The sequence below is a fragment of the Gracilinanus agilis genome, chromosome 6 (assembly GCF_016433145.1).
Source record: "Gracilinanus agilis isolate LMUSP501 chromosome 6, AgileGrace, whole genome shotgun sequence".
Lineage (NCBI taxonomy): Eukaryota > Metazoa > Chordata > Mammalia > Didelphimorphia > Didelphidae > Gracilinanus > Gracilinanus agilis.
The window spans coordinates 7,545,601-7,566,118 of record NC_058135.1 but is presented as its reverse complement, the minus strand read 5'-3'; the positions used below and the strand labels follow the sequence as shown (position 1 = coordinate 7,566,118).

General features: G+C 45.0%; 1 protein-coding gene across 1 annotated transcript in view; it reads right to left on the bottom strand.

Moving 5' to 3' along the window:
• The window catches only part of IL21 (interleukin 21), a 24,921-nt gene extending 21,967 nt beyond the window's left edge, over positions 1-2,954 (bottom strand). Inside the window, exons 1-2 of the mRNA XM_044681105.1 lie at positions 2,811-2,954; positions 2,647-2,682 (exon numbers count right to left, since the gene is read on the bottom strand). Coding sequence (XP_044537040.1) covers positions 2,647-2,682; positions 2,811-2,954 — 180 coding nt within the window. The remainder of the gene's footprint in view (positions 1-2,646; positions 2,683-2,810) is intronic.
• Between the last annotated feature and the right edge of the window lie 17,564 nt (positions 2,955-20,518).

Below are 20,518 nucleotides of genomic sequence, written 5' to 3'. Positions count from 1 at the left end.
AGAGAAAGAGATGGAAATATTAGAGAGAAAGGATAGTAGAAGGGAGAGACAGAGAAAGAGACAGAGAAAGAGATGGAAATATTAGAGAGAAAGGATAGTAGAAGGGAGAGACAGAGACAGAGAGATAGAGAAAGAGATGGAAACGTTACAAAGAAAGGATAGGAGAAGGGAGAGGGGGAGAAAGAGAAAGAGACAGAGAAAGATGGAAATATTAGAGAGAATGGATAGTAGAAAGGAGAGACAGAGACAGAGATAGAGAAAGAGATGAAAATGTTAGAAAGAAAGGATAGGAGAAGGGAGAGAGAGAGAGAAAGAGACAGAGAAAGATGGAAATATTAGAGAGAAAGGATAGAAGAAGGGAGAGAGAGAGAGAAAGAAAGAGAGAGAAAGAAAGAAAGAGAAAGAGAGAGAAAGAAAGGAAGAAAGAAAGGAAGGAAGAAAGGAAGGAAGGAAGGAAAGAAGGAAGAGAAAGAGAGAGAAAAGCCAGGGAACTGTGTGGATACAGGCACAGGTCAATGTAATAACTGACATTATTACAAGATCACTGGCTTCCAGCTGGAATGGACCTTATAAGACACCCGCTTTAACCCTCTTATTTTATAGATGTGGAAACTGAGCCTTAGAAAGATAAAACAATTTGCTCAAGGTCGCATGGGGAGCCAAAGGCAGAGTCAGGATTGGAACTTAGAGCTTCTGCCTTCAAATCCAGTGCTCTTTGTGGTGGTTGTTTTTTAGTCCTTAACCCAGTGCACATAGGAGGCTCACTATCCATGCTTAGTACCCTTCCCTTCCTTTCCAGGGTGCCACAACTGCCTGACAGATTCCCTTGATAACTTTGCAAAGCCTTTTGCACCCATAATTCCACTTATCCTCACCACACTCTGGGAGGGCAGTATCCCAGGTGTTATAATCTCCGTTGTGGTGAGAAGTCAAGGGTCTGAGAACTGAAGGGACCGGCTCAAAGTGACCCAGATTCTGTAAGAGGTGGGATTGGGACCCAGTTCTTGACTACCCAGTCCAGCATTCTGTCTTATACCCTCCCCCCCCCCCCCCAAGAACTATGCAGAGACTGCCTGCCTTATCTTCTCTCCAATGGAAGTCTTGACCACTGTTGAGTCCTGGGATGGAATCTCATCTCCACTCTGTGCCACTGCCAACTGCCTCCAAGGGCTCTGCACCCCCCCAGGGGCCAGGCACTTCATACATGTCGGCTGTGCTGCACTCCAGCTACGTGCCAGGCTCTACTCAACTGTAGCAGTCATTGACTGAAGGAAACGTCGGCATATCTTCATTTCCATTCAGTTTGGTATCCCTCTGGAGGCTAGTGAAATCGTCCCAGCTTGAATGAAGCTTGGACAAAGGGGTGACCCAAAGGGAGTGGCCATGAGCACTTTCTCCCGGTCTAAGTCTGACTGCCTGCCGGGAGGATGCCTTGATTCTTACAGCTATGCCATTTGTCACTAGGATCAGTTACCATTTGACGACAATGCCCTTTCCTTTTGCCTCATTGTTTACATATTCCAAACAGGCATCCTCCCTGGTACTCAGGGACATGCTTCATTCCTTCAGCTGGAGAGAGCTCCTAGTCTGATTCCTTTTTCTAATTACATCCAGCCAAGATCAGCAGAGGGGAAATGAATGACTTCCTTCCCTCTTTGGCACACTCATCTACAGGGACCCCTCTCTCGTTACTCTTCAGTGTAGGGTCTAGATTCCTTGTTCTGCTGCTCCCCAGGCCCCTTGATGTGTCCCTCTAAGGTCATTTCTGTTTTTGAGAACCTCATGGCCCAGCAGCGCAAACATTCCTGTGTGCCCTCTGGGCAGGAATCAGCCTGAAGGTAGTTGCTCTCTCACTGGTCCTTCCTGGGATTTGATGGATCTCTTTTGAAGTGGTTTATGAATGCATCACCCACCATGCAAACAATACCTAACTGATCAGTAGCACTCAGAACCCCCTGAGACCTCAAAGAAGGATAACCATTCCCACGCCCCTACTCCTGGCCAGTTTTCTTCACTGAAACCATGAAAGAGCCTCTCTTGTATGTGTCCATCTTTCATGCCCTCCTTCCTAGCCATTGAAAATGAGATGAGTAGCCCGCTCATCAGGTCCTTTCTTGTGGACTTCTGGATACTCATTTCAGCCTTGCAGAGTTGTAGCATCTTGGCTGGGAAATCCAACCACTGAATTTAGAGTCAAAGGACCTGAATTCAGATCCCACGTGGGTCATTGATAACTGTGTGACCTTCGGCAAGACATCGGTTTTCTCATCTAGAACATGAGGGAACTGGACCATATGTCTCCCAAGGTCCCTTTCAGTTCTAAATCCCAGATCCTATGAGGCTCCCTTTGGTCCTCTGACTTGGAATTGGTAGGAGATCAGATTTAAGAGTTGGGCATATGTCAAAATGGACTTAAAGTACTCGACTGCCCGCCATGGAAGAAAGCTTAATACTGGAGCAAAAGCCAGATCAGCACTTGTTTTCGAAAAGTTATGCTTCCAAATGAACGGCCTTTCAGGACAAATGACTGAATTTGACTGTCTCTCTACACTCCCACTTGCCCTACCGAGAGAGAACATTTCCTTTCCACCAGCCTTTCACATTACTTGAAAATGAACATTTAGAGCAACGTAGAACTGGTCTTACCTCGTTATTTTCGGGGGTAGGCACAAGGGCAGGATCCTAGAGCAAAAAGAAAATGGCAATCGTCATTTTTAGGTGGCAGAGGGCTCCTTCTAGACGGAGAACGAGCTGCATCTCAGAGCTTGGGGTTGTTTGCCCTCGGTGACGATGGCTCTGTTCTTACTCACCGTGTCGTTCACACAGCTTTTCAGCTGTTCAACAGTTTCTACAAGTTGGCTTATCCTACTCTGAAGGCGGCACGGGGAGCTGGGCTTAGAGGCCACCATCCCTGAGAAGAGGAGGACCAGCCAGTAGATGACTCTTCTCTCCATGGGGCCACGTTCCAGGCTTCCAAGGGCCAGGAGTTAATCCCTAGCTTGGCAAAGGATACGCTGCAGGGGGACAATGGACAAGCTGCCAGCCACTCTATTTATTCAGCCTTCCAGGAGAGCTAAAGCCCTCCCATTTCAGCCTGGAAATCTTATGAGAGGGATGAATGTGAGTAACTTTTTTTTCTTTTCCACTGGCTAGGTATACGTGTGCATGTGTGAGGGCGTGGGGGCAGGGATCGATGGAGGCAAGAAAATGTGCCCCATCTGCATGTTAGACAGGAAAAGGAGAGAATGGGTGAATTCCAGTTTTCACCATGAATCAAAAGGGGCCCAGGAGTAAACAGTAGGTATTCTGCAACTTCAAAGCAATAAACAAAAACACCTTGATCTCCTTTTTTCAGGCCACCCACGGCATCTTACCTGGACCTTCTGACACCCTGAGGGCACACTCATAGTGGCACTCCTGTGATGAGTCAAGTGGCCTCATTTGGGGCTTTGTAGGTCTTGCCCCAGTGACTTTGTCATTTTGTTTGGAATTAGCTGCTATGTCACGGGCAATGTAGGGGGAGTGGAAGCCTTTAGGAAGTTTTAAATAGGGAGGGCATTTCCCAGAGAAAAATTCTAGGTTCTGCCTAACTGAAATGGGACTTGGTTGCTCAGTCAGTCAGCGGGCATCTCTTAGGTCCCTACCTTCTGCAAATAGAACATTTGCAATGGCAGATCTTGGTTTGTGATTATTCAAATTGATACCTCCTAGCAGTGGAACTCAGGGCAAAATCACTTATCTCTGACACTTAGTTTCTCCACCTGTCAAATGAGAGTTCTAATGTCTCTCGCACTCGCCTCCCAGGACTATGGCCTCATGCTGCTCCTAAGATAAAGGACTTTGCAGACTTGTATGAAAGGCATTATAACCATTGTAGTGCTGGCTGCTGCTTCTGGCACTGCATTTGGAAATCTCAATTTGCTAATACCCAAGGTGCTGTGCCCTGATTGATGCTTGTGCCTTCCATGCTATGGCTAAGCAAACCTCCTTTTGTTAAATGTTAGATGTTCTATAAACGCCTCGTTCGCCCACAAAGCTGATGAGGACGGAGATGGAGAGAGACCAGTACAAAGAGAGAGAAGGAGAAGAAGACTGTAGACCACAGAGAACAGAGAGAGAATAGAAGGGAGCCCAGGACAGAGCCCTGGACGACACCCACATTTAGGAGGGGTGATATGGATGATAGCCAGCAAAGGAAGCCGAAGACTGGTGTGACAGGTAGGAGAAGGACCAAGAGAGAGTAGAGAAAAAGGCGTGTTCACGAGGAGAGAGTGGTCAACAGAGGCAAAAGGAGCAGAGAAGTCAAGGAGGATGAAAACAGAAATGCCCGTCAGGTCAGGTAGTTAAGAGAGCGCTGGTAACTTTGGACAGAGGCTGAGAAAGAAGAGAGATGTATAGAATGATAGCTTGAGAAGTGTAGGGTCTAGCAGAGATTTTTTTCAAGTTCAGGAGATTTGGAAACAGGGAGAAATGGAAGGTTAGGGAGGAAGCATGATGGTGGAAGCCATCTGCTAGAGAAGGCAGGCAGGCAGGAAGGAAGAATGGAGGCCACATTTGGAGGGGGGTTGGCTTTGGAAAGGAGAAGGACCATCTTCCTAGTCAGTGACTGGAACAAAGAAAGATGGGGAGATATGATTGAGAGCTTTGTAGATTAATAGAATGGGAACAATGGGAATTCAATGGCCTTTTTTTCTTAGTAAATTGGTAAAGTCCTCCACCGAGGGCAGATAGGTGGTACAGGTATATAAGTGCTGGGCTTGGAGACAGAAACACTCCTTTCCTGAGTTCAAATCTGGCCTCAGACACTGTGTGACCCTGGGCAAATCACTTAAGCCCATTTGCCTCACTTTCTTCAACTTTAAAGTGAATTGGAGGAAGAAATGGCAAGCCACTCTAATTTGTTGCCAAGAAAACCCCAGTTGGGGGTCACAAAGACTTGGATACGACTAAAGTGATTGAACGACAAAATCTCCATTGAAAGGATGAAATGGGGCAAGCTAGACTTGAAGAAAGAAGAACGCATTTGTGATGACTTCTGTGGGGAGTTATCCAGAGATAATGGGTCTGTCTAGCTATGGCAAGGTCCCAGGTGAAGGGGGATAACTTGAGAGTCTCTAACAAACCTGGTCATCACCATGATGTGATTTCTTCCAGCTCAATTAAACAGAATATGTGAAGGAGCAAAGGAGTTGCATGGTGGGAGTAAGAAAGGGTTTGAATTTGGTAAGGGATGAGCAGTGATTGGACAGGCATGCAAGGTAGCCAAGGGTAAAGCTCAGTGTGCAGTTGAATTGGTTATCAGTAGTGTCAAACTCAAGAATGGAAAAAAGTAGAGCCAGAAGAAGACTAACGGTCTGAGAAAGTACTAAGCTGTGCTGGCAAACCTATGGCATGTGTGATAGAGTGTGCTGGAGGGGGCTGTTCCCTTTTCTTTCTCCACGTGCACCTGAGGACATTTCTCACCTCACCTGCCCCTCTGCCCAGCAGTCCAATGGGAGCGCTTCCTCCCTCCCCTGTCTGGGGTAAGGCAGGGGGCTCACATGTGGTGTGAGGGTTGCAGTTTGGGCACTCAGTCTCTTAAAGGTTTGCCATCATTGTGCTAAGGCAGCATTGGTGAAGGTTTCAAGTTTGGGTGCCTAAACAACAATTTTAATCTACCCCAGAGAGTGGAGGGAGGAAGTGCTCTCTTTGGGCAGCTGGACAGAGGGGTGGGCCATGCAAAAAATGTCCTCAGCCTCTGGGAAGAGGGGGAACAGAGCAGCTCCCCAGTGCCTGCTCGGCACCCGTGCCGCACTTTCGCCAATGCTGTGCTAAGGGGTAGATTAGGGGATTGGAGGGGGAGATGAGGTTAAGGTAGAATGGTTATGGTCAGATAGAGGAAGTTCAGATTTTACTATTAATGGAAGTGAAACACTTGTGAGATCCAGAGTGACCATCCCTTTGGGTGGATGCATTGGAGAGGAGGAGGAGACCATGGGATTTGAGGAAGTAGAGTTTAAGGTGTTTGAAGGAGGATCTATGTGAATAAAAACAGTCTCTGGGAGGGGAGGAAGGCAGTCAGCAAGGTGTTAAACTTTGAGGTAGCGACATGTATTTAAATCCTGCTCTTGTCCTTTCAAGTGTGACTATCAGTGGGCCTCGGTTTCCTTATATGTAAAATGAGGATATTGTTAACCTATATTTTCTACTTTACAATAGAAAGAATGCTAGTGTTAAAATCAGTGGAACTGGGTTTGAATACTGAGTCTACTATTTTCTTTGAATGTGATCTTGGACAAGTCCTTTTATTGAAAGCCAGTGACCCATTGTTTCCAGACCTGCTTGTCAACCTGCAGCTTTGTATTACCTGACGTTCATCTTGTAGTCAGTCCTCCCTGTTTGTACCTGGAATTTGTTACTTGGCCCAAACTCACTGCCTTTGGGAGGAACTGAGATGCAATGGGCCCATTTCCTTTTGCTGACCTGACTGTCTAAATTGTCTTTATCTCATTGTGAAAATTATCAATAAAAGCTGGCTCCTTCTAGAAGCCACTGCTGATCCCCAGTGATCAGCTGCTACCTTGATGTCCTTTTTTTTAATTCTTTTTTTTTTAAACCCTAACCTTCCATCTTGTGTGTATTGACTCCAAGGCAGAAGAGTGGTAAGGGCTAGGCAATGGGGGTCAAGTGACTTGCCCAGGGTCACACAGCTGGGAAGTGTCTGAGGCTGGATTTGAACCTAGGACCTCCGGTCTCTAGGCCTGGCTCTCAATCCACTGAGCTACCCAGCTGCCCCCTTAATTCTTTTTTTTATTTAAATTTTCATTTTGAATATTTTTCCATAGTTACTTTTTAAAAATAACCTTTGATATTTTCTCCAATTCCACGTCAAAACCACTTTTAACATTCATTTTTAAAAGTTTGGACCCACTTATATTATTTATTCTCTTAATTCTCTTTGCCCTGAGTTTTGCTTCCTTAATTGGAGTGAAAACTCAAAGAATTTTCTTCTGAACACCTTCCTCTGTCTTGGTCAATTTGTTCTTCCATAGCTGAAAGACTGAGTTTAGCTCATCCCTAAATTGCCTTCCAGCTCATTCTAGGAACTTATAAATTAGACCAAAGAGCTGTAGGTAGTAGGGGCAGCCAGGTGGCTCAGTGGATTGAAAGGCAGGTCTAGAGATGGGAGGTTCTGGGTTCAAATAAGGCCCCAGATACTTCCTAGCTGTATGACCCTGGGCAATCACTTAACCCCCCATTGCCCAACCCTTACCACTCTTCTGCTTTGGAACCAAAGCACAATATTGATTCTATGATGGAAGGTGAGGGTCTTAAATAAATAAATAAATACTTGAAGACTGTTCTCTGTCCCCTTAGAGACTCAAAACATAACCCATCTTGTGACAAGCTCCTCCCTGCCCCTAGTCTTCTTTCCTCCAAGCTAAGCATCCTCAGTTCCTTCAATTAGTCCTTGGTTGACAGGAATCAGAATCCTTCTGCTCTCTTGGTTGTCTTTGTTTAAGACTAGACTGGGGGGCTAGGCTAGACTAAGACTACAGGGGCAGTTGGACGTCAGAGGCCCATAGGACTGAAGTTGGGGTCGGGGGGAATAGTAATTCATGTCTTTCTAACTCCCGTGCTTGTGCCACAAAGCTTCAAAAGCGGTGGGAATGCTGTTCTTCCTTCATTTTTGAGGAGGACCAGCGACATCCCGGGCTGACTGAACTCTTGAGGGAATTGGATTTCAGTGAGGCAGAGTGGCACAGAGTCCTCAGCCTCACTCTCTCTTCCAGAGTCCCTGAAGGCCAGGAGCAGGACAAAAGTCAGGAGAGTTGGCAATGGGCCAGGATGGGGCACATCGCCGCGGTGTCTTTGGTCTCTGACCAAGCTCTGAGTACTTCACAGCCCCTGCTTCCATTCTGCTGAGGGAAGTCTTCATGTGCTTGGGGTAGACGCCTCCCTAATTATTCACAACTTTGGGGCCTGTCAGATACCTTCCACCTGGTTTGGTCCAACGGTGGAGATACTTTTACCAGGGTGTGGCCACTGCCCACGCCACAGCTTCTCGGAGCCACAGACGAGAGTTGGGAGAAAGGTAGGCTTGATGGTGGATGAGCTGTCCTGAACAGGGCTCAGCAAGCCCTCACAGCAGAGTGCTGGTCCTCCCAGAATACTCCATACATCTCAGGGGGAATGTACATAATTATTGCCACTCTCTGGGCCCCAAATAAAGCAGGGACTTTCTGGCCTTTGTAATTTTACTCATGTTCTTCCTTCTGTCTGAAATATCCTTCCGATTCCCTCTCCTTGCTCAATTCCTACTCTATCTTTAAAACCCAAATCCAAAGCTTCCTCCCTGATCCAGCTGGGGAGTCCTTCGACCTCCATTCACTTGGCATTTTACAGCTCTCCAATAATAATGCCAGGAGCTAGCATTTATATAGGGGCCCCCAAACAAGAGAAAATGAATATCTCCAAGTAACAAAGAGCAAGCTTAATCCTAAAGAGGAAATGAGAGCAAATATGTGACTCCTTTCCTTTGGTGATGTGGGAGTCCATGGATGTGTGAATCATTGAACGTACCATCAGGGTTTGGGTTTTTTTGCTGGATTTATTCTCATTTTCTCTTTTTTCTTTAAAATCGGTTATGAGGATGGTTCTTTGGGAAGAGAGGAGAAAAATGCATAAAGGGGGAAGTTTAGGTGATAAAATAAATCAATGATTGATCTACTTTGGTTTTGTGTTTTTTATCTCTGTATTATTCATTTCTGTAAGAGAATAATCTTATAAAACCAAACCCCCCAAACATCTACTAGAATAAACAAGTGAGAACTCTTACATTTTCGCCTGCATTCTGACTCCAACAGCTCTTTCTCTGGAGGTGGAGAGCGTTCTTTTTCTGAAGTCCCTCAGAATTGTAACTGGCAGGGTGCGAGCTGAGGACGGTCTGTACCAAGGTGTTTATGGAGAGAAGGGGAAAGATTTGTCAACAGCCTGGATATGGGGCTGGAGTGACACCTAGATCTAGGTGACTGGAAGAATGGCGGAACCCTTGACAGTCCAGAGAAAATGAGAAAGAGCGGAGGCTTTCAGGAGAAAGATGTGAGCTTTCTTTCAGACGTGTTGAATTCAAGGTCCTGTTAGAGAAGTCCAAGAGGCAGTTGGTGATGAGGGACTGGAGCTCAGGAGAGCTTTTCAAGTGTGCTGGGTCTAGGAGTTCTTTTTATCCCTATTTTATAGTGAAGAAACTCAAGTTAAGAGCAAACTAGTGACTTACTTCACTTTGCTGCTAAGTGTCTGAGATAGGATTCGAACCCAGATTTTCTAGACTCTAAGACTGGCAAAGGGGATGGGTTGTCTTTAACTTTCTTTGTATCTATCCCTAGCACTTAACAGAGTGCTTGGCACAGAGTAGGTACTGAATGGACATTTATTGACTAACTAACTTTGTTGCCTCTAAGACACTAATCTTGTACATTTTGGTCACGTGGCTATGCAGTCATATCAGTCTACTGGGAGCTCCATGAGAGCTCCACGGACTGAGCCACCTACATTTTGTGTTCAGCCACTGCACTCAGCATGGACCTTAGCACTTAATAGAAATGTATGGGATGGAATCGTGAATGAAATCACCAGCCATCAGAGTCAGGAAAGGGCCATTGTGCTTTCTGCTGTCCAAAGCACCAGAGCTCATTTGATCCTGGAAGCAGCTCTTGGACCAGGAGGTGACTCAAGGACTGTTATCCCTGTTTTGCAGAGAGGTGATGAGATTAGACAGAATAACCTAACTAACAAGTGTAAGAGTTAGGACTTTGGACTCATGTCACTGACTTTACAGATGAAGAAACTGAGGACGAAATCTGAGAATACCCAGGAGCCCTTAGTTTCAAAGAATGTGGCCAAGAGGTCAATCTACACTTTGCATGTAGATTGGGCACCCAATTATGGTATTGCAAGTCAGAGGAATAGGAAATAGTAGGGAAAACTCAATATTTGAAATCCGAAGCCTGGAATTTGAATATTGGTTCCAACCTTACCAGACTCTGATCATTACCAATTCACTTCCCCATTGAGCCTCAGTTTCCTCCAGGATCCCTTCCAGCATTCAAGGATCATAGATTCTTGTGAAGGAGAAGTACCTTTAGCCACATGGAGCCAGCTTCAGGATTTAACTTCCTTCCTGATAGTCAAAGGGGAACAGGGATAGAGATTCAAGTGGTAGAGAGACAAGGACAAGGACTAAGAGTCAAGAGACCTAGATTCAAGTCCACCGACTCATTGTATATAACCTTGGAAAAGTCACTTAATCTCTCTGGTGTCCTCAGTTTCTTCATCTGTAAATCAGCGACTTGAGTTGAAGTCCTAACTCTCCCACTTGCTAGTTATGCTACTTTGGTGAATCTCATCACCTCTCTCAGCCTCAAGTTCTTCATCCTTAAAATAGTTCTTGAGTTACCTGCTGGTTCAAAGGCTGTCTCCAGGACTAAAAGAGCTATCAAGAGCAGAGAGCACAGTGACTCTTTTCTGCTCCTAGGATGATGAAGATAATGATGTGATGAAGAAGAGGGTGATGATGATAATGATGACATTAGAGCTAAAGAAACTCTTGCTTAGGGATTATAGAATAACCTCTATGAGCTTTGGAGGAAGGATAGGTAAGATAATATGAGCTACAATTTTATAAAGGAAGCCACCACCAGAAAGATAGGAAGCTTTCAAGAATGACATTTTGAAGACAAAAAGAGGAACAATCTCAAAGCTAGTTAAAGATGGATGTAAATGGAATTCAATGACTAATTTAGATTTTGAAGATATGCAGAAGAAGAAAACAAAAGTAAGTGTATAAAGAGAAAGGCTATAAGACAGCATCAGGAATATTGCCTCTCAGGCAATGATAAGGAGAGCCATTCTCAACATAGTGAAGTCACCTTTCCCAAATGAACTGTGTCCCAAACTACGGAACCATGTGGCAAACACAAAGGCAGTGATCTTGGAAATATCTTAGAGGACTGTAAAGGCCCAGAGGACAGAAGATGGGAACAATATGGTCTCAAGTTTCAAAAACGAGAAGAGAGTAAAGTTTGCAAACTAATAAATAAGCAGTGAGCTTGTAGAGCATTCCTGGCAAAATTCTAGAAGGAATTATTAAAGGACTAGTTAGAGAACATCTAGGAAAGGAAGCAGTAATTACAAAGAAACACAGGGGCCTCAGTCAAGAACAATACATATGATTGTCTTAATATCACTAAAAAAAAAAACCCACTGAAAAGCTGCTAAACTCTGAGTAGTTGTAATAACCAACTTTTAAAAAAATTATAATTAAAATTATTTTCTTTTCTATTTTTCCAGATCTCATGTAGATACAATTTTTAAGTAGTTTTCTGATGTTTTGCTGTCCTTCTTCTCTCCTTCCCTCCCACCTATTCCCCCTCCGCAAGGTAGTAGCCGATCTTAGTCCTAGAAAACAGGTAATGAAACATACCTCCGCTTTTAGGAGGGAGGTGGGGGAATTCAGGGCCAAAATGTTGTATACGATGTCACTGTTTTTGCTTAACTATTTTTCTGGGTTACACAAAATGGTTCAAACCTGGGAGTGGGGAGGGGTAATGGATCCAGAAATGTTTCTGTTGTAAAAATGAAAGATGTTCAAGAAAACAACCCAACTTCTTTTTTAAAAAGAGCAGGTCACGCAGATTCAGCTTTCCTTTATAAGACTGGCGAGACAAGAGGGTGCTATACACATAGTCGGCTAGATTGAAAAATCCCTTAGGATCTTTCATCTTAGAGTCAGTATTAAGTGTTGACTTCAAGGCAGAAGAGTGTGCAAGGGCTAGGAAAGATGGGAGTTGAGTAACTTGCCCAAGGTCACACAGCTAGGAAGTGTCTGAGGTCACATTTGAACCCAGAATCTTCTGTCTCCAGACCTGGCTCTCTATCCACCAAGTCACCTGACTGCCCCCTAATTAGCTAGATTTTATGAAGAGCTTGCAAAGTCTTTCTTATTTTTGTGGATGAGATGAAAAAGAATGAATGAATGAATGAAAAAGCATGAATAAAAAATGTACTATGTACCAAAGACTGTGCTGAACTCTGGGGACCCAAAAGCAAGACAATCCCTTGTGTGGGTGAAGAGGAAGCAAGGAGAGCCTTCAGTGCTAGCAGTTCTTCTTTCCCAGATATATAAGTGTACGCCTCGCTGGCCCTACCGTCCCATGGGCACACCAACAAACGATGACTTGGACATGCAGTGGAGGGAATGTCTGAGGCTCTGCCCTAGTATGTGATTGTTGTTGCCGACGACCAGGAAATGGGTGGGAGATCTTTGGGACAGACATTCAGTGGTAGCCTGGACCCCGATACCTCCCCCTTCTCACTTGATTGGGAAAGTTTGTTGCCCTTGCCTCCATGAATTAGATGGATTTTGCCAAGCTGATTATGATTAGTAAAGCCTTGTCTTCCTTGCTTAAATGGAGCTGACTCAACTTGCATTGAACACACAGGAATTTGCTGATATGGAGGCAGCTCATTTAGTGATCAGGCATGGGGTGGAACCAGCCCAAAGAATGGCCAGTGTGCCCACTCCTTTCTTCCATGCACATAGGAGACAACGCAAAGAGAGGACCAGTGGCCAGGGAGGGATATTTTGATTTGAGAAATCCCAGGGATGGAGAGTGAAGCCCCAAGGGAGTAGATCAGCAGACTTTTCCCAGGAGCAACAGTAATATTGATTTGATTATGGCTCTAACTGGAAAAGGAGGCAGGGAGAGACTGCACCCGGCAGCAGGGCAGATGGCAGGGTCCATTGCTATGGAAGGAGGACAGCAAGGGTGGGGTTCAGGGGAAGAAATCTGAAGCTTGCCATGACCAGCTAGGTCTAGCCCAGTGGTTCCCAAACTTTTTTGGCCTCCCGCCCCCTTTCCAGAAAAAAATATTACTTAGCCCCCTGGAAATTAATTTTTTTTTTTACTTTAATAGCAATGAATAGGAAAGATAAATGCACCTGTGGCCATCACTGCTCTCCTGGATCGCTGCAGCACCCACCAGGGGGCAGTGACACCCGCTTTGGGAATCACTGTTCTAGACAGAAATGGTCCAATAAACTAGCCTAGAGTCATCATTAATGACTTCATGTCAGCTTCAAAGGAGGTCTGTCACGGATTCAGGGATCTGTCTTTGACTCTATCATGGCTCACATTTGAAAAATCAATGAATTATAACATTAAACCAGTTTAATAAATGTAATTTAACTTTTTAACCTAGACCCAGTTTAGTAAAGTTAAATTTCTTGGAGGTAAATGTGTAGTGTGGCATAGTGAGAGCGGGCCTTGGAGCCAAGAGAACCTGGATTCAAATCCTGCTTCTGGCTGCTTATGTGATTCTGAACAAATTACCGAACCTGTTTGGCATCCCAGGCAACTCTCTAAGATTATCAATGGCAGAAAACATTGACTTGCCTTGGTAGAGGGAGTTTTTCACTTATTCTCTATGCCAACAGAGTCAAAGCTCTCTGGCTCCCCACCAAAGGGAGAAGTCTTCTACTTGGATTCCAAAGATAAATTTTACATGTATAACGTGTAAGGTGAGATAGCAGTTCACCTGAAAAAAGGATCTGGAGACTGGAGTGGGCCCGTTATTAGTCAGCCACGTGATAGTGACCAGAAAGGCTCATTGCAGGGGAGGGAGGATCTTCTCCCTGTCTGTGGCCCTGGTTGTCCGGGGCTCAGGGCTGGGCTCCCCATTCATGGGCTGGAGAGCCTTTTCTATGGCCACCAGGAAGGTGCTCAGCTTCAAGAATGTGTCCCAGGAAGAGCAGGGGAAAGGACTGGAGATTGTTAGCCAGTGAAGATAATAATTAGAGGGCACGATGGCTCTCTTTATGTGCGGAATGCAAGGGACAGACTGATGAACTTAGAGGTCTTTCATTCGAATATTTCTTCTTTCCATATCCTATCTGGGGGTCTTAAGCAATTATTATTATTATTATTATTATTAGTAGTAGTAGTAGTAGTAGTAGTAGTAGCAGCAGTAGCAGCAGCAGCAGCAGTATAAGGAGGAGGAGGAACAGATGTGTGAGAAGTACTAGTAGTAAAAGTAGTGGTAATTGTTGTAGCCACGGTGTTTAATTAACCTTTTAAGGTTTGCAAAGCACTTTCTCTATGTTTTCTCACATGAGCTGGCCATCCTGGGAAGTGATGTCTAATGTGATTCCCATTCTGCTAATGGGTATACTGAGACTAAGGGTAGTTAAGCAAATTACTGAAGGTCTCACAATCAGGATTTGGGACTCTTCGTGGCTCCAAGCCCAGCGCTTGATATACTGCATCAGCTACTTCTCTCCCAGGTAGCAGAGGCTCTCTGAGCCTCTGTTTCCTCACTTGTCAAATGAGAGTGTGGAACCAGATGATATCTGGCTCTGTCTGCCGTCCAATGACCCTACTATTGGAAGGGCTGTCACATGGGAGACAGATCAGACTTTGTCCCAGACCCTCCTTCTACATCTGGTACACTAGCCGGCGCAGAGCCTGAGGGTTCAAATCAATAATGCATATAATGACAAGGTAGTCAACTACCCCCAAGTAAAAGCAATTGCTGCATCAGTTAAAAAAAGAAATTTCAGACAGAAAAAAAACAATGAAACCAGTCATCGAGGAAGTTCCCTGGGGTCTTAGGAACTCCCCACAAAATCCTAAAAGCTATTTTTATCTTCTTTTTTTGCCCCAAAAGCCCCACAGCTGGGTCCTAGACAGATGTACTTGGTAAAGTTAATCTCTGGGTCCCAGATCTGCCCCCTGTTTCTCTACTCACAACAATCCTGGCTACTCACTCCTCCCTGGTGCACCAGAATCCCACCCCACAGCAGATTTGTTCTACTCACCTGTGGAGGTTAGAATCAGAAAGAACAAGTAGGAGGATATAGCAGAAACAGATCTAGGTTTGAGGGGAGGAAAAACTATGAGCGGAGTAGAGGTCTTGGACTACTGCTATAAACCACTTGCTAACTGGGGGTGAAAAGAGAGGGGATTCCTGCCCAGAGATGGATTGGACTCTCGGACCTCTCCTTCAGTTCATAAGACAGAAACAATTGATGTGGAGGTGAGGGAGGGAGAAGAGAAACTCTGAGGCCAGGCACGGTGATGACTCAAAGGACAGTGATGGCCTGCATAGAAGTAGGGATATTAGGAAGAAGGTATTGACTTTGTAGGAAACATGATGAGTTTGGATATAATATGCTGGGGATGCTGGTCAGGATTCACTAAGGTGATGCCCAGCTGGAAGCTGGAAACATGGAGCTTGGGGATGAGGCTGGGGTTTGAGATAGAGGTTTACGTCTATAAAGGTGATATTGAAGCCAAGGTGGTAGATAAGATGGCCAAGAGAGGATGTAAAAAGGAACTGATGAGGATTGAACATGAAAGGAATCTTCCATTTTGGGGAGGGAGGAGGGACAAGAACTTGGAGAACAACTGAGGAGAGAGATCAGAGAGGCAGGAGAATCAGGAGAGAGTGGAAAAACCAAGGAAGGAGAGAGGAGCAAGCAGAGGATTACAAAATGTAAGATGGCACCAAGGAGTCGAGGAAGATGAGGAAAGAGACAAGGATTTAATGACCGTCATTTAAGAGGTAATGGGTGCTATAATGGAGAGAGGGCAGACTTGGAGACAAGAAGACATGAATTCAGATTGAGCTCTGACAGATAATGGCTGTGTGATCCCAGCCGAGCCCCTTACCCTTTTAGTGTGATGGGCAACTAACTCTCTAAGACGATAGTTTGCAAAGAAAGTGCCAATGTTTTGGAAAAGAAAGTTTTCAAATGGAAAAGACCTGTTTGTACAAAAATATTTATAGCTGCTCTTTTTGTGGGGGCAAAGAATTGGAAACTAAAGGAATGTCCTTCCATTGGGCAATGGCTGAACAAATTGTGGCATATGATGGTGATGGAATACTATTGTGCTGTAAAGGAATGATGATCTGGAAAGACCCACATGAACTGATGCAGAGAGAAATAAGCAGAACCAGAAATAAACTACTCTCAGCAATACAATGATCCAGGACAATCCAGAGGGATTTATGACAAAGAATGCTGTCCATCTCCAAAGAAAGAACTGTGGGAGTAGAAATACAGATGGAAGCATATGGTTTAGCACTTGATTCTTTGGGGATATGATTTGGGTGTTTGATTTTATAAGATTATTCACTTATAAAAATGAATAATATGGAAACAGGTTTTATCTGATAATACATATGTAAACCAGAAAAATAAAGGGAGCTTTCCCACCTTGGAATTAGCTATACCAATGAACCCACAGGTTCACCATCGCTGATCACTATTGTCTCTAGGGCAACTAGGTGACTCAGTGGATAGAGCACTAGGCTTGTAATCTGGAAGACTTGAGTTCAAATCCAGCCTCAGATACTAACTGTATAACATTGGAAAAATCCTTTCCCTGCTGCCTACCTCAGTTTCCTCAACTGTAAAATGGGAATAATAATAGCACCTATCTCCCAGGATTGTTGTGGGGATCAAGTGAGATGATATTTGTAAAATGTTTAGCACAGCACTTGGCACATCGTAGCTACTTAATATGTTTCTTCTGTTCACCCTAATAACTCACATTGAATCCAAGTCTTATGCTTCTCATAAATACATTTGCAAACATTCATTTGTTTTGTTCATTCAAGGGCAGCTATTATGTGCTTCCTACATATACTGTGCCATCGTGGCTCCACGGGCCCTGCCCTCATTAAGCTAACAGTCACACGTAGTAGGCTATTACGCTACGTCCGAAGAAGCGGGATTTGGGTCTGGGAGTGTGGCTGCTGATGCTGGCACTTGTATCTTTGCCTTTTTTGATAACTGATGAGAACAGTCTTGGAAAGGCTTGGAAAGTGGTAGCCCTTTGGGGATGGATGGGCCTCCTCATAATGCATTGCACAAAGGGATAACGAGCTTCTTTGGTGTTGAATTTGATGAAGAAATTTAGGGGACTTGAACCTCCTTCCCTGAGGCTGCTTCTGTGCCTCCCCAGGGTGGGCCCAACAGGAGCTCACAAAACCATGGAATCAAAGAACTATAGAGCCTCAGAACAATAAGAGACCTCCAAAGGCTTGCTAGTCCAGCTGTAGCTGCCTAGGAGAGCTAGACTTGGGAAAACTATGGTTCAAATCCCACCTGAGATCATTGTTGGCTATGTAACCCTTGGTGCCCCACTCCACATCTCTGAGCCTCATCTGTAAAATGGGAGTGTTAGATTTCAGTGATTCCCAAAGTGGGTGCCACCGCCCCCTGCTGGGTGCTGCAGCAATCCAGGGAGGCGGTGATGGCCACAGGTGCATTTATCTTTCCTATTAATTGCTATTAAAATTTTTAAAGAATTAATTTCCAAGGGGCTAAGTAATATTTTTTCTGGAAAGGAGGCAGTAGGCCAAAAAAAGTTTGGGAACCACTGATTGGATTCAATTCAGAAAGGACTTATTTGACACTGATTATGATAATATGATAATTAATATATGATATGCTAATATAATAACAAATTTATTTAACATTTAATATGAACCTAGTGTGGCCTGTACCTTGTACCCAGCTTCTGCCTCCCCTGACCCTAACTGGAGTCTCTGAGCTTCCTTTCAAATTTGTAAATACAACAAAGACCTTCGTTCATTCTTCTCCTCTTCCCTGTTCTCATCAAGTCCAGGAATGGCCACTGAGGGCCTGGCAGGGTGCCCTCCTTAGAGGAGTTTCATTCTAGCTTATAGTGGAAAGAATGCTGGATGGATGTTGCCATCTACTTAGGTGACCTTTGGCATGACTTGGCCTCTTTAATCTTCAATTTCATTTAGAAAAAGGGTCCCAGGGCAGTGTGCCTCAGTGGTGGCACCTTGGACTTCTGAGAATTGGAGTCCAAGTGGAGAAAGTCTCCAACTCTTCTTACCTTATTAGAAAATCTTGAGGCAAGAGGACACCCACCCTTCTCCTCCTGGACTAGGATTCCCACTAGGAAAGAGCTTTATACACCTTGAGCTTCTCGGGAAATGCTGGCTAAAAACACAAGCTATTAGAATTCTTGGTGAACCCAGTTGTTGGGAGAAAGTAAAAGGACACCAAAGTAGGAAGGTACCCGTCCATTCAATAGGAAATACACACAAATTCAACTTGTTCCACTCGATGACAAGAGGAAGATTTGGAATTCGCATTCACCTCCTCCTCCCCAAACCCTTCCTAACACTTTGGGCTTCTCCAAAGCAGCCTGGGCTCCTCTTCACTCTCCAGGGGTCCCCAAGGGGAGGCTGGGGGCCTGCTCATCTGACAGATGATATTAAGCCTCTCGCATCTCATCTCTACCTCCTGGCTTCCTTCAGGTCCTTCTCCAAGAAGGCTTTCCCAGTGCCCCTGGCTGACTCTAGTGCCTTCCCTCCCTTGTTGGTCACCTCCCGTTTATCTCACCGGTAGGTTGTTTGTGAGACTGGGATTCCTGAGGGCAAGGGACTGTGTTTGCCTTTCTTTGTATCCCCAGAGTTTAGCTGGCACACAGTAGGTGCCTAATCGATGCTTGTCGACTGGCTGGCCGGTCAAGATATGTGGTCTGTGCAGTGAGGAATGGGTAAGAGGTGAGTCTACATTCAGGCTCTGGATGACTGTTACAAATCCCACTGGGATTCCTGCTGGGTACGGCCAGTCGATGCAGAATGGTCGGGGGGCCATGATTCATCACAAGTCTACAGCTGGAAGACACCTCTGAGGTAATCTGGTAGCCCCAAGGTCACGAGATGAGATTGGAACTCAGAACCGCTGACTCTAGAGTCGGTGATCTTTCCTCGATTCAATGTTGACATGGAAATTTTACTAATGAGGGAACAGATAAAGACCAAGGAGGTAAAGGGCCTTTCCTGAGCTCACACGCAGGTAGCGAGCCACCCAGCTGCCATTTGAACCCAAGTGCCTTGCTTTGAGATCCAGGACCTCACTGCTCCATTCTTCTTCCTCTGACCTGGTTTCTTTTTCAATCCTGAAATATTTAAGACATGTTGGCTACCTGAGACACTGGCGAGGTGAGGTATACTTGGCAGTGACCTAACCCATGATCTAGTGTTAGTTTACTGAAAAACTCAGGCATTTGGAAGAGAACTAATTCCTCATGAACCCTCTGGTCAGGTCAACAAATGTTTATAAATATCTAAGGGTCAGAGTGCCAGGAAATCAGGAAATGAGTTCAAATCTGGCCTCAGGCACTTTCTAGCTGTGACCCTGCTTGCCTCAATTTCCTCATCTGTAAAATGAGCTGCTGGAGGAAATGGCAAACCCCTCCAGGATCTTGGCCAAGAAGACCCAAATGAGGCCACGAAGAGTCTGACGGGACTGAAATCACTGAACAGCAACTATATACCAGGCTATGGGAAATGCTTATACAGGAAGAAAGACAAAGCCAGTCCCTGCCCTCAAGGTGCTCCCAAAGGACTGGGGAGACAACATTCAAACTATGTACTCCTGGATATGGACAGGATTCCTTGGAGACAGTCAATAGAGGAAGGAGACTAAGATTAAGGAGGATTGGTAAAGGCTTTGTACAGGAGGCAGCTAAGACTTGAAGAAAGTCAGGGAAGCCAGAAGGCAGAGCTAAAGAAGAGATCTCCAGGTATGGGGGACAGCCACCGAAAATGCCTGGAGTCAGGAGATGGACCTGCTTGAGCGATGGCAAGGAGGCCAGCGCCACTGGGTCACGGAAGACATATTGAAAGAGTAAGACGGAAGAGGCCTGGAATAGTAGGAAAGGACCAGGTTATGGAGAGTTGAAAAAGTGAGATTTTATATTTGATCCTGGAGGTGATAGGGAGCCACTGCAGTTTATTGAATGGTGGCAAGAGTGACATGGTCAGGCTTGGAAAGTCTTAGTGGTAGGAAGAGAACGGATAAGAAAAAGATGACCAAGAACACAAACTACTGGGAGACCCAATATACTTCCACTTTGTGTCTGTGTGTGGTGGGGAAATCACACTCTTCTGCTGTCACTTAGCTCCAGCCAATAGCTGACGGCGTGTGCCTCAAGCAGACTCAGTCACCTAGGGAGTCTGCGGCTTAGGAACATGCTGAGTCAACCTGGTCACTCTACAGTTGACATCACCTTGACAGCGGACTTCCCCAAAGATGGAATTCTGGACAGCTTTAGATTCCCTACCTGATGAGGGCTGACTTCCTTTTTCCTTTTCCTCTGACAGTCCAAGACACACACAAAATAGGCCCAGTTCCCCCCACCCACATTTTCCTTTACATAACACCGAAATAAAAGCTTTTCCTATAGCGTAGTCACTGACTGAGTAGATAGAATTCTACCAACTGAGAGGGAAGTTTGTGTAAGCTGCTTTCAAGGAATTTTTTTCTTCTCTCTCTCTCTCTCTTAATCTCTCTCTCTCTCTGTGTCCTGTATCTCTCTCTCTGTGTGTGTCCTATCTCTCTCTCTCTCTTTCTTTCTTTCTTTCTTTCTTTCTTTCTTTCTTTCTTTCTTTCTTTCTTTCTTTCTTTCTTTCTTTCTTTCTTTCTTTCTTT